The sequence below is a fragment of the Oreochromis niloticus genome, linkage group LG4 (assembly GCF_001858045.2).
Source record: "Oreochromis niloticus isolate F11D_XX linkage group LG4, O_niloticus_UMD_NMBU, whole genome shotgun sequence".
Classification (NCBI taxonomy): Eukaryota; Metazoa; Chordata; class Actinopteri; order Cichliformes; family Cichlidae; genus Oreochromis; species Oreochromis niloticus.
Genome location: NC_031969.2, coordinates 35,065,583 through 35,078,561, shown reverse-complemented (window position 1 = coordinate 35,078,561; position 12,979 = coordinate 35,065,583). Strand labels below are relative to the sequence as shown.

General features: G+C 46.6%; 2 protein-coding genes across 4 annotated transcripts; both read right to left on the bottom strand.

Annotated features, from left to right (window-relative positions):
• Positions 1-299: 299 nt before the first annotated feature.
• Positions 300-10,189, bottom strand: abi3a (ABI family, member 3a). Its single transcript, XM_025906664.1, has 14 exons — positions 9,442-10,189; positions 9,182-9,212; positions 8,585-8,746; positions 8,312-8,482; positions 5,070-5,246; positions 3,288-3,346; positions 3,134-3,187; positions 2,688-2,882; positions 2,426-2,439; positions 2,193-2,336; positions 1,619-1,753; positions 980-1,081; positions 756-881; positions 300-669 (listed from the first exon to the last, which is right to left on the bottom strand). Exons 3-14 carry the CDS (start codon positions 8,714-8,716, stop codon positions 506-508), a joined length of 1,473 nt encoding a protein of 490 aa, XP_025762449.1. The 5' UTR covers positions 8,717-8,746; positions 9,182-9,212; positions 9,442-10,189; the 3' UTR covers positions 300-505.
• A 332-nt stretch (positions 10,190-10,521) lies between these two features.
• dnaaf19 (dynein axonemal assembly factor 19) lies at positions 10,522-12,263 on the bottom strand. Of its 3 annotated transcripts, none has more exons than XM_003442545.3 (3): positions 12,109-12,263; positions 11,577-11,754; positions 10,522-11,402 (listed from the first exon to the last, which is right to left on the bottom strand). In XM_003442545.3, exons 2-3 carry the CDS (start codon positions 11,714-11,716, stop codon positions 11,300-11,302), a joined length of 243 nt encoding a protein of 80 aa, XP_003442593.1. In that variant the 5' UTR covers positions 11,717-11,754; positions 12,109-12,263; the 3' UTR covers positions 10,522-11,299. The 3 variants fall into 3 exon arrangements, with proteins under 3 accessions (XP_003442593.1, XP_005469244.1, XP_005469245.1); XM_005469187.4 differs by having other exon boundaries at positions 11,577-11,786; positions 12,109-12,200; XM_005469188.4 differs by lacking the exon at positions 12,109-12,263 and adding an exon at positions 11,844-12,094.
• Positions 12,264-12,979: the final 716 nt, after the last annotated feature.

Sequence of the window (12,979 nt, the reverse complement as noted above, 5' to 3'; positions counted from 1 at the left end):
ATTTACAATCCGTATTTCTATGTATACTTTAATGCAACCAACATTCCTACCTCTTTAAACTGTATTTATTATAACACTATTTGTTATAGTTGCAACAGTGTGTGTAGGTATGTACGCATGCATATATGTATGTATATATACATCTGAAAGACGAGACAAATCAAACACAGCAAATTAAGTCTGAACACTAACAGATCAACTCTGAAGCACCTGAGAAACAAACGGGAAGACAGAGAGACCGAACAGGAGCAGCGCCCTCTGAAGGAAAGAGGACACACTGCAGGGAGGGACACAGCTGCTGCTTTGAGAAAAAAACTTTATTTCATTAATCACAGGATTTATACGAGCGCTCAAAGGGTTAATGAGTCAGGTGTGGGGAAACCAATCAGAAGCTAAGAACACAGAAGTCTACCTGATCCGAGGTGTGCAACAAGTTACCCTACATCAACAATCATTCAGTGGACACTACAGTGGGGCTGTTAAACATGAGGGGGCGGGGCTTCATTTAGCCACACGATTCAACATAGTTCTCAGGGAAGTAGCCCTGTCTGCCGTTCAGGATGCCCTGATACCAGCCGTCGTCATGGCGCTGAGTCAGGTAGATGATGTCGCCCTCGGTGAAGGACAGCTCATCGAGCTTCACAGCCTCATAGCTGTACAGCGCCCTCACTGGACACACAAAGGAACTGCAGTTAGACAAGCCACAGACTGTAGGAATGATGTCATCACAGCAAACTGTGATGTCACCTCAGTACCTTTCTCAATGTAATCTGGAGGGGCGTTGGTGTCATAATCCACCGGAGGTGGGAGGGGCGGTATGTCATCAAACCCTGCCATATCATCCAATGAGAGCGGAGGAGGTGGGGCTGGGATCTCCAGATCTATGAGGGTGAGGAGGCAGGTGTGTATTAATGTTCTAATTCTACAAAAGTACTACCTCTAAGAGTACTGCATGCTAGCAGCAGAGTTCTTGTCTTACCCAGGTGTTCGAGACGAGCAGGTAAGCAGAATCGAGCTGAAGAGGAGGAAAGACGAGGCGGAGCACAGGGGGGAGGATAGGGGGGAGGCGGGGGAATCATGACTGACAGACAGAAAAAAGCCGGTCAGTATCCGGGCAATGAAGGCGTGATCGTCTGAGACCACAGGCAGTACCAAAGATGGACGCAGTTACAGTGACATCAGCCATCAGTTAGTCAAGTCCTGCTCTGAAGCCTCAAGGGGCGGGTCTGAGTGTGAAACTGCAGCCTCATTGGCTAATGATATGTAAACTGTAATTTGTTAGCCAGTTCAGTGCTCAAACAGTCGATGACTGAGGTAAAGAAACGACTCATAAACTCAGCAGGAAGTGGACGTCGACTCAGAGACTTCCACAAGTCCACAGGTGTCGCCCCCTGATGGCCATTAAAACCAATGCAGCTACAAGGCGCTTTAGCTACATCCATCTCTCACACTGTTGCTGATCAGGACTCAGCGTCCACGACAGATTCCTAATAAAGTTTGGATTGAAATGGACAGTGGGCAGATAAAGGCCTGGAACTCCTGGAACATTATTAAGGAACATTCATGGCCCCGAAAGTCATGACTTCTCAGACCTGTAGCTCCCCGACTTTGTGCTTACGTGATTGGACAGTAGGCAGGAACAGAGAGCGAGTATAGCGGCAGCGAGAGGCAGGGCCTGAGCGGACCCTCAGAGAGAGAGAGCGAGTGGTCGGGGGTGAGCGACGGCGGCGACTCCTCCTGGATGGGAGGGTCACTGCAAAAGAACCACAGAAGAAGAAAAGACTGGAGAAAAACAAAGCAAAGGAAGGCTGACAAAAAGCACCACAGAAGAAGAAACTGATACTTAAACTGCACACTTTTGGAATGGAAGTTTTTTGGCGTCTTTTAAAATACCAGATTTGTGAATGATTCGGACTTTCCATGTATCACACAGGAAGTGTGTTCACTGTTTTATTCTTCACCTGAACCTTTTCAGAGAATCTTGAGACTTATGACTGAGTTCAAGAAAGCTGATTTTAGAAAATCAAACTGCAAATGCACCACTGGTTCATTGATTTTTACAGTAAAAGTTGTTGCATATGCATAAAATCAGACTTTCAAAGGCTCCAAACTGGGTTAAACTGCACAATTTTTAAATGTTTCAGCCTCTTTCTTCAGGAAACGCACATGTAGTTCAATATGAAAAATGCTACCGTCTATCTCCTGGTCAGGTGGAGGTGGAGGGGGTGGGGCCAGGAGGTCTGCGGTGTCACCGGGCAACGGAGGAAAGCCGTAGTCTTCAGAAAGAGGAAGAGGAGGAGGCAGAGAGGCACAGGGAAAACTGTTCTCTTCCACCACTGAGGACAGGGAGGAAACGTGATGTCATCATGATGTCACACAGTTTGATCAGGGTTACGCTGCGATATTTAGAAATAGAATGGTTTACCCAAACCAACCACACTGATACAGGGTAAAGTAGTCCAGGCTTAACTAATCCAGACATAGCTATGAATGAACCTGCATAACTCAGATTACGTAAACCAGGATTAACTAATTCTGCATTTCTAACTGATTTGTAGTTGCTATGGTATCATCAAAAACATTTTTCTGTTTTGTCTTCACCTGTCTCGAGGCTGAGAGGTGGAGCTGGTGGTGGAGTGCTAGCGCCTGAAAAAGGTGGAGGGGGGGAGGAGGAGGAGGGGGTGGGCTAATATATCTCCCGATGAACCAGGAAGAGGAGGTGGGGAGGCAAGGCCAAGGCACCGTCTGGAACTGGCATCTCAATGAGAGCAGGAGGAGGGGGTGGGGCATCGTCCAGCAGCGTGGTGATGATGTCAGCCTCAGGCGGTGCCTGCCAGGTGGTGGGGATGGTGGGTGGAGCTACAGGTTTCCCAAAGCTGGAGCTGAAAAACAAACTTTTCAACATTAAAGCTGATAAATGAAGTTCAGATTGGAGTTGCTGTTTAATACTGTGTTTGTCCCATCAGTGGGTTTGACTTCCTTTAACCTCAGGGAGCAGCAGTCAGGTTTCAGCCCTGAGCTCTGACTGAAGGCTCTGTGATGCTGCAGTCAGAGCTCAGAGCTAAACTGAGATCCTGACCCTAAAACCAGACCTAAAGCTGCAGACAGAGGATTAAAGGTATCTGGTTATTACCCGCCAGCAGGGGGCACCACGGGGCACTGGACTGCCTCTGGAGCTTTGTTGGACCTGAAACATACAGACACACAAAAGCTCAGCTTCCTGTTGAGCATACTGATGTGAAAGCAGAAGGAGCTCTGAATAGAAACACAGTAGAACTAAAGTAAACCTGATGGAGGCGCCGTGTTTGCGGATCGTTCCGGTTTTGTCCGACTGTTTCCCAGAGACCTGCGGGGAGGGAAGACACACAGATACCAATGTGAGCATCAATGGAGCCTCTCAGGCTGCTGCAGCACTAATTAGTCTCTCCGCACATTTTCCCACGCTCAACAAAGACGCTGGGCTCCCAGAGTGTGTGTGCGTGCATGTGTTTGTGTGTGCATGTGAGTGGGGAACAGGATGGAGGGGGCATCACCGCACTGTGAGGACAGTTTGGAATCGGGGGAAGTTGTTTTGTCTGGGTGAATGAAACATTTGTCGATTCATGGTCAGGGGCCTGAGAAGGTGCTGCGTGCATGTGGGTCCTCACAAAGACAGCACAGCAAATGTGTGTGTGTGCCTGTGTGTGTGAGTGTGTGTGGTTAATGTGTTAAAGTTATTTTAGAAGCACTTCTTCTTCTTCTGCTGCTGCTGCTGCTGTTTTGTGACCTGAGCAGAGCTTCGTGTGTCGCACAGAGAAGGCGACAGCAGACAGGAAGTGTGCGAGCGCTCGCTGCAGCTGATGTGAGAAACTCTCAAGCTCTTCCTGTCTTTTTTTACTCTCAAGATAAAAATGTGTTTGACAAAAAGCTGAAAGTTGGGCTGAGGTGGGCAGCAGAGCTCGTACGCATGCTGTTGCAGTGCTTTGTGTTAATACGGTCATCCTTCATGTGACGTTTATGTGTGTGCAGCACAGCAACATTAAAAATCTCCACAAATGTGATGTTTCTGTGAATGTTTCCTTTACGCTGTGTGATGAAACAGAGCTGTGACACTGAGAGCACGAGCCGAGTGTGCGTGACCATCAGGTACATCCTGAACAGCCCGGCATGGAACCTCGGAGGTCTGCGTGGCATCAAGGAAAAATTCCCACACACAGGGCAGGATGGAGAAGAGCGCTCCTCGGTCAACTCACAGGTCTGATCAGAGATCAGCACCATGGCTGCCCATGGTGCTGCGATGTGATCTGAAGCCTGGCTGAGATTCACTTCACATGTTTAGGCTGCAGCCGCGACCCATGATCCCTGCCAGCCTCGGAGGACCGGCGTGACGCAGAGAATAAACCAGTTGACGAGGTCAGGCCGGTTTTGTCGGCTGTTTGAACAAACTGAGCATGTGGAGGTTACGCTACACTGATGGCGTGCCGTGAACACACGCTCGGCTGTTATAGATTTGTGCTACGAGTCTCATCGTTTCCCAAACAGAAACAGAGAATATTACAGATGAAACTAAACCTGCACGAGAACGCTGCAGCCTACAGAGGTGACCCAACATCTGAAGGGGGAAGTCTCACTGCACAGTCATTTCTGCTTCTGTGGTTCAGACACTTCCTGTTAGCATCGCGAACACAGCACACGGAGCAGAGCGTCACTTCTGCTTTCCCGTGTCTGATTTCACACCAGCTGCTGCTGAGCCTCCCTCTCATGTCCTCAGGGCTTCAAAGGTCACGAAGGCCTGAAATACTGAAACACTGTACCGAGAGCTCCGCCTCCCACACCTCTCACACCTGTCACTGTGCACAAGCTCACATCAGCTGACCAAAGAGCAGCTCTGCTGGATTTTAGCACGTGGATAAAACAGAGCAAAGCCTGGAGGTCATTTGCTGATGTCACAGGTTGTGTTTGTGTGTGTGCTGCGGTCTAACGCATCACCTTTAAAAAGTGTTTCTAACCTCAGTGAGAGCTTTTTTTGGACAAAAATCAAAGACAAACTCAAAGCTGAAGATGTTAGAGCAGACAAGTGTGTGTGTTACCTTCATGCCGTGGCCCAGACTGTCCAGCTGCTGGTAGTTGATTGGCTTGCGGCTGTATGATGGGCGTGGCTGCATGCTGGTGGGAGGGAGGATCTTGTGGCTGCGCGGGACTCGTCTCACTGCCGTGAACACGCCAATCTCCCTCCTGAAAACCTTCTCCTTGTGCATGTCCACGGTCTGAGGACAAAGGTCAGAAGTTAATTGCCCGAGTCTGGACCAGGTCAGTGTGAGCTGGTCCAACATGGTGGCTCCATTTAAATTTAATGGGCTGCAGAAACCATGAGCTTCAGTGAACGTGACGGCATCATAGACAAACACAGGGAGAAACAGGTGACCTCTGACCTTTGAAGAGGTTGTAATCATACGTCATACTGCTCATATGTCTCTGATGCACTGAGTCTGTAATGTGAAACACAGCTTTATGTTGATGCTAGCTTAAAACAGGTGTGGTGCTGCTGGAGGACAGCGACCAATCACCTTCAGTCTGTTAGAACCTCCCACTCTGTTACACTTACTGCATTACACTGTTTATATGCACTCGTCATTTCCTACTTCTTTTTCAAATTCAAAGCTTCTAACATTTCACGGGTGACACCCGTCCATCCACCTATCCTATCTCTACATCCACCCATCGTTCTAAATGTGAATAATTCAGCCTGCTGTTGTATATAATTAGTGATATACTGTTAGCCTTTACCCATCCCAGTGTGAGAGGCAGGATGGACCCTGGATAGGTCTCTGATGCTCTGCTACTGTGACTCTTCGAAAGACCGGCATTTACAACATGGACTTCACGTTTATTCTGACGGACCTGAAACGTGAAACTGTCGGCAAACAGTTCACTGAGCTCAGAATCAGGTGAGGCTCACTTTCCCATATAGATCTATGAAAGCAGACTTCAGAGTAGTCGTCCCCTGCTGGACATTAGAGAAAATGCAGGTGTAAGACACTCACATATGCAATCATCTTCACGCAATCATCCAAGCTGCGGACAGGCTGCATACTTAGCCATGCAATTTCAGGGATTGGTGTTTGGCATGGGGGGCCTAGGAAGGGCCCTTAATGGATACTAGGAAGGGAATCAAACTTGCGACTTCCGCTCCAAAGGTGTGTGGTCTTACCACCACACTACCCACCCCCTCGTTCCCTGCAGGAGGGGGTGTGTTTGAACGAGCTGACGGTTCCCTCGTTAAGCTGAAAGAAAGATGCTTTAATCACAGGAGTCACACATGTGTCCACTGGACCATCTGGAACTCTTCTTGTTTAGCACTCGTAATAACACAAACACTAAATCCTCCTTCTCTTGTGCTGTTTTGTAGCAGTGTGTACACCTGAGACTGTCACCTGTCTGTCTGTCCTGCACTCTCTCTCTGTTTCTTTCTCTCTGATTGTGGAATAAAAGTATGAACATGTATTTATAAGTTACACTTGTGTTTGAATCCTGCAGCTTATCACACATTTGATTTCCATGTGTGACGACTGCAAGTGTCCAGAGTGAGGACAGACTGAGGGACCCACTGCTGCACATCATCTGTGAGGCTTTGCACCCCTGATGATCCACCAGGACAAACTCAGCAGTGTGTGAGGAAGAGGAGGAGGAAGAGCCAGCAGCAGCTGACAGATGGAGAGAATAGACAGACTGTTCCCTGTTTGTGAAGGACTGCTAGGAAAGTTTAACATAACTAATTGTCTGTCCTGAATCAGTCTTATTAGGTAATGTTCAAATAATGTTATCATCCCAGTGTTTTCAGTGTGGGAGAAAGTACTCAGGGCCTTCAAGTTACACACTATGAAAGGCAGCAACAAGTTTAATATTCAGAAACCTAAAGTATGTATCAGCAGCAGAATGGAGCTAAAAATAAATGTTTGTTTCAGTTCTATGAAGCTTTGAGTATTTTGGATTAGTAGCACTGCTGTGTTTGTTGCATCATATTGCTGTAATTGTTTATATGCTTTATATATTCTGAGCTAAGTTGATCTATAGTCTTACATCATATTCTATAAGGATGTTATGTGTTTGTAGACTTTCTGCCCAGTTTGACCCATTTAGCAGAAGTCAGCCTGTTTAAGGCTCTGATATCTATTCTGTATGACTTAAAGCAGTTATGACATGGTCTGATTTTCTCACCCAATAAAGGAATATTTAATATATCAGTCTGATCTTCATTCTATCAGAAACAGTTATCACAGCTCGTACATTTTCTTTTTACACATATATGTAAGCATTGAGCCAAATTTAGTAATGCCAACATATTGAAAGAACAATATTTGTCTCTTATATATAATACATCTGTATATACACTGTCAGAGATACTTGTCTTTGAGTGAAGATTTAAGGTGATAGGAAATATGAATAACTGCTACTTGAATCTTTACTGCAGCTCAGTATTTGACACAGAGTTCAAACTCACTGCTGTAATAACTAATCATGATTAATATAATAACTATAATATTGGCTATATTATATTTACATTACCACAGTGAGATGACTTTAGTCTCATGAACAACATTAGCTAATTGTTATTTACTAACTAATCTTAAAATGACTGTTCAGTACAGAAATGAAGCCCAACTATCATGTTTTACAGTCCTGTGGTCTCAGCCTCAGATACTCAACTAATCACACAAAGCTCATGTAGAAACAAATGAACAAAATATGTTCTCCTTCATTTCTGTCAAATGATGCTGTATGAAACGTTTCCAGCTGTTAGTATCATGGTTGCTAGGCAACCTGGGCAGCGCGACGGAGGCTAAACCATCTCATTTCACAAGCCTACAAGCCTCGCACTTCCGGCCTTAGCGGTCTTTGAGTACGTGGCCCTTGAGGACCGTTGAGACTGCGTACTTTAAGGCTGCAGAACCTGAATTGGGATACAGCCTTTGTGTTTTCTGCCTAAGGTGAGAACCACAGCACTGCGAGGGTCAAAGGTCAGGAGCTTCAGACTCTAATCAGGACCTTTACATCATACTTACACTCTTATCCTGAAAGGAAAACAAGATCTCTTATTTCAGGGGTCTTGAGCTCCAGGCCTCAAGGGCTGGTGTCCTGCAGGTTTTAGATCTCACCCTGGCCTTTGGAGAACTTCAGGACATGTTGAGGAAGTCATTTAGCCATTTAAATCAGCTGTGTTGGATCAAGGACACATCTAAAACCTGCAGGACACCAGCTCTCGAGGCCTGGAGTTCAAGACCCCTGTCATATTTTAACCATCAATCAGCAATGTGGACTAGGTGGGGCCTACCTGACCAATCAGGTTGATAGACGACTCCATGTGGCGAAGCTGATTGGTCTGGGCATCAAGTAGACTCAGGACGCTACTGGCCAGAGTGCTTATCTGGTAAGCAACACTGGCCAGTGATTGGGTGGTGAACTTTTTAGTTTCTTCCAATGCCTTCACACTGCCCTCACCAGCCTGATAGAGACACATCATGGTTAGCCTAACTTGGCACAAAGACTGGAGGCAAAGGGAAAACATTTGCCTAACTTAGAACAAAGACTAGCTCCTGATTAGTACCTGTATGTAGTTGTTGTAGCAGTAGTCGGCCACATTGAGCAGATTGTCATAGTTTTCCCTCAGAGCTTTTCTGGCATTAGGAGCTTCTTCCAGGATCTTCATCACATCCTTGTTTAAGTTCTGATCCTTCATGATTCCAAGCTCAGCTTCTACAAACTAATCCTTAAGAGCAGCACAAACATGCAGAAGAAACCAGAGAGCAATAAGAACCAACCAAATAAAAGTGACTAATCTGGGCCATTTAAATGAGAGATAGTCAGAAAATTGCTGTTAGAGTAGAGTCCAATAGAAAAGGGTTGTTAATCAGAGTAGAGTGCAGTAGAAACATACTTTTAATCAGAGTAGAGCGCAATAGAAAGGGCTGTTAGCCAGAGTAAATTGACTGATTCTTATATAGCGCTTTTCTACTCCCCTGGAGTACTCAAAGCGTTCTGTACAACAAGCCTCATTCACCCATTCATACAAGCATTTCTAACCTCAAGTGCAATCTAACCAACATTTACACACATTCACGCACCGTAGGGCAACTTGGGGTTAATATCTAGCCCAAGGATATTTGGCATGTAGACTGGGGAAGCCAAGGATTAAACCACCAACCTTCCGATCAGTAGCTGATCTGCTCTACCACCTGAGCCAAAGAGAAACGTGCTGTTAATCAGAGTGAAGTAGAAAAACGTCTTTCCTTTGACATGCTGTAACTGTAGGTGCGAGGGACTCTCTGAAACTCTAAAACAGACTCTTCATAAATCAGTTTGAGTGTGATGGAGGCACGCTGATCAATATGTTAGAATATTGATCTGAATAACACACAGAAAGCAGCAGATTTACATCTCACAACCATAGAGGAAGAACCGTACCTGAAGAAAAGTGTAGAAAGTCACCAGCAGCCGTCTGATGAGCCGGAGCTGTGATGAAGCCTCCTCCCATGTGATTCTGCGAAACTTCACCGTGCAGCTCCAACTTTCATGTGTGCTGCAGCGCTGTGCACACAGAGATCCTCTGTGACAGCGCGAGGGCTCACTCCTCTGCTGTACCGGGCCACCAATAACAGCCGTCACCCTCGGGACCGGCCCCACTTCAGTCTCCACATATGAGTGAGAGGCAGCACTCCTGCGCCCGTCTGCCCCTCTGTGTGCAGACCTGCTCAGCATAAACCACTTCCTGTTTCACATCAGCGTGAGGACACAAGTTACAATTTAGGAAAAACTAAGCTGGGGCAAGACGTTTCAAAAGCTATGAAACAAAGTGAAAGTAAAGTATTAATAACAGTAACAGACTGTAGCAAGGTTATCAGAGTGGATTAGAAAAAACGATCCCCAGTAAAGAAGATCAGACACCAACTATGGAGAAACAGAACATCGTTGTGATCACTGATGTAGCAGGTTTATCAGAGACACTCAGGAGAGTCTTCTCCAAGCACGACATGCCAGTGTACTTCTGACCCAGCAACACACAAAGACACAAACTGGTTCATCACAAAGACAAACTCAACAACGTAGCTGTGCAGAGCAGCGAGGAGTGCTCAGACTACACTGGAGACTCCAAACAGCCACAACATAGAAGAGCCACCTCCACAGGACAAGACTCAACTGTACATCTGCATCTAAAGGTCAAAGGTTTAGATGCAGATGTTGGACAGAGAAGACAGATGGTTTGAAAGAGGAGTGAAAGAAGCATCTATGTCTACTGTGAACGACCATATTTGGACAGAGGGCGGGGCTTCCACACCAACTGTCTGCCATCTATAATCCAGTTTGAGACCCTTCCCAGACGCCTTAATGCCCACTCACATCCTGGATCATTTGACCTCAGTAAGTCACATGATAGGATGGGGCTAGGTTTCACAACGTTGGCTGATAGTGACACCTGTTTTCACACCTTGGCTCATGTGATTAGGCAGAGGATCAACAGTGGGTCAGCGACCCCCTTAGGACTCATTTGCTTTTGGAACTGAAGAAGCTTGTCGGATACATAATTTCCTTTGGGATTATCAAGATATCCTGATTGTGATGAAAAGTCTTCACAAGATGTCCAGTCGCGTTTCTTCCAAGCTTAGATCACCACGGCCTGTATGACTGAGAGCCTTCACAGACAGAACATAAGCTGATATCTGTCTGTTATATTTATAGTGATACCAATGAGTCACATGATTTCCAGGGTCGCTGACACTTACTTTTCCTTTTTCACTTCCTGTAATAAAAAATCATCTCAGTGTTTTTCACAGCTGGTCACATGTGAGCTGTTTCGCTCTGTCATGGTTGTTAGTGCTCAGCCTTCATCCGGAGATGCCAAACAAAGCTGAGCGGTGGACCTGGAGCGCCCCCTGCTGCTCAGTGTGAGAAACTGAAATCAGAGGAGTGAGGAGTGAGGACAGAAAAAACACAGAACTGCACACCTGTCTACACACCTGATCCGCTGCTGTTACACTCTCAGGGTGGGACTACCTGCACGACTACCTGATCACCTCTGACCTCAGTGTTGGGTCAGTACAGTGAAAGACGTCCACAGGTCACAGGTGAATGAACAGGTGTAGGAGTCAGTGATGCTGGGAGAATGGTTCGCGTTCTTCATGTTTATTAGAAAATGATGAACTGTTACATCTGATCTCATTTCCTGTTTACAGCTTTCATCATGTGTCACATGTTCTGACATCAGAACATCAAAGACTCTGTGGGTTACAGCGTGTCGGTCCAAGCTGGTCCAGGTGAGCGGACATCACTTGTTGCTCCGGGCGACGGGGTTCCAGGGCTGTTTCCGCGGTGCGCTGTCTTTATCTTTCTTCTCCAGAGGCTTCATGTGGCAGGCCAGGACCAGGTCTCTGAGGGACACATAAACCACACCCAGCTGTGAGAAAAACCTTTAAAACATCACTGACCAGGGCCCTCCTGGACTCAGCAGGCCTCGCCAACCAAAGCTCAAAATCTCCTGGAACTCATTCAAGGACCCTTGAAATGCTTTGAAAGAGGTCCAGGCCTCTCCAGGACCCGCCTACCTGAACTGGTCGTAGGACGCTCTCTGGCTGACGGCTCTCAGCTTGGCGTCGTTCTCACGCTGATGTCGCCGCTCAGACTCAACCACCACCTGCAGCTCTCTCTCCAACGCAGAGAAGTCGATGACGTCACGCTGTGACATCGCCACCTCCTGATGATGTCACACAGCTTCTTGACTTCCTGTAAGTCACAATGAACTTCCTGTTTAAGTACTGAGTTCATCAGAAAGGCAGAAAAATAAAAGTGAGCCTGAGGCAGCGAGGAGTCACCTGATCACTTCTGATGGAATTCTGATAAGAAAGCAGATAGGTCAGAGGTCACATAAAGCCCCTCCTCCCTCTGCTGCAGCTCACATCACGGTGCAAACAGCGGTGACATCACAACGTGACATCACAGCAGCTACACCGATCTAACAGCGTACACGGTTATTGGTCACGTGACCTCACAGCTGCTAACTAAAGCAGCTTTGATCTAGCGGAAGTTGAAAACACGACCGGGTCCTGAACGCAGCTCGAGTCTGACGTCAGTGCTCACCTGTAACAGCCTGAATCCTCTCTGTGTTCACCTGAGCTCAGGCGTTCTCACTCCCTCCGTTAACTCTCTCGTCTGAGACTGAAAACAACCCGTTTCCATGACGACGCGCCGCTCCCGTCTTCTTCTTCTCTTCTCTGAGCGATGTCTGCTCGCTGCTGCCGCCTGTGGCCGCTGGCGGAACTGTAGGGCTGGGATCCGCCCGTACAAAACAGAACAGAATAGCGTGGGTTGGCGTGGGCGCGCCACACCATCTGTGCTGGAATAAAATATAAATATTAAACAGGAGAAATATTAAAAAAAATAAGAGAAAGACATGATGATTGTGATCCGGATTTATCCGGACAGGATCAGGATCACCCAGATCCCAGCACAGTGACTTACGCACAAACTCCAACGTAAACCAAACAGGAAGCCATAACGAAGCCTCCACTGTTTCTACATTTTCTACTTAATATTAGGTAACAAGGTAATATTTCTATACAACATCTCATAAGTTTATGTATTTTATATGTCATACATGATGTATATGTAGGACACAACCATAAGGAAATGAAACATGCAGTAAACTGAGCCGTGTGGCAAAATTCATTGTAAAAAGTTACGAACTAAGAATGTTAAAGGCGATCACAGTAGATAAGATGAAGGTGTGCGGGTTGCAGGTCGAGCTCAGTGCAGTGAACAGGAAGAGTTCTGGTGTTTGCTTATTCGGCAGCTTCTCTCGTTTCTGGTTTTGGTGCAGTTTTTATTTCAGGCAGCATGTTATGAGGAAGGAGCTGATGAAGTATTCCATGAATCACAGTAAACATCAAACCTGAAATATTTCATTAAGAATCTTTTATTGTGTGTGAAGTTTGGCGCCGCCTGCAGCCCA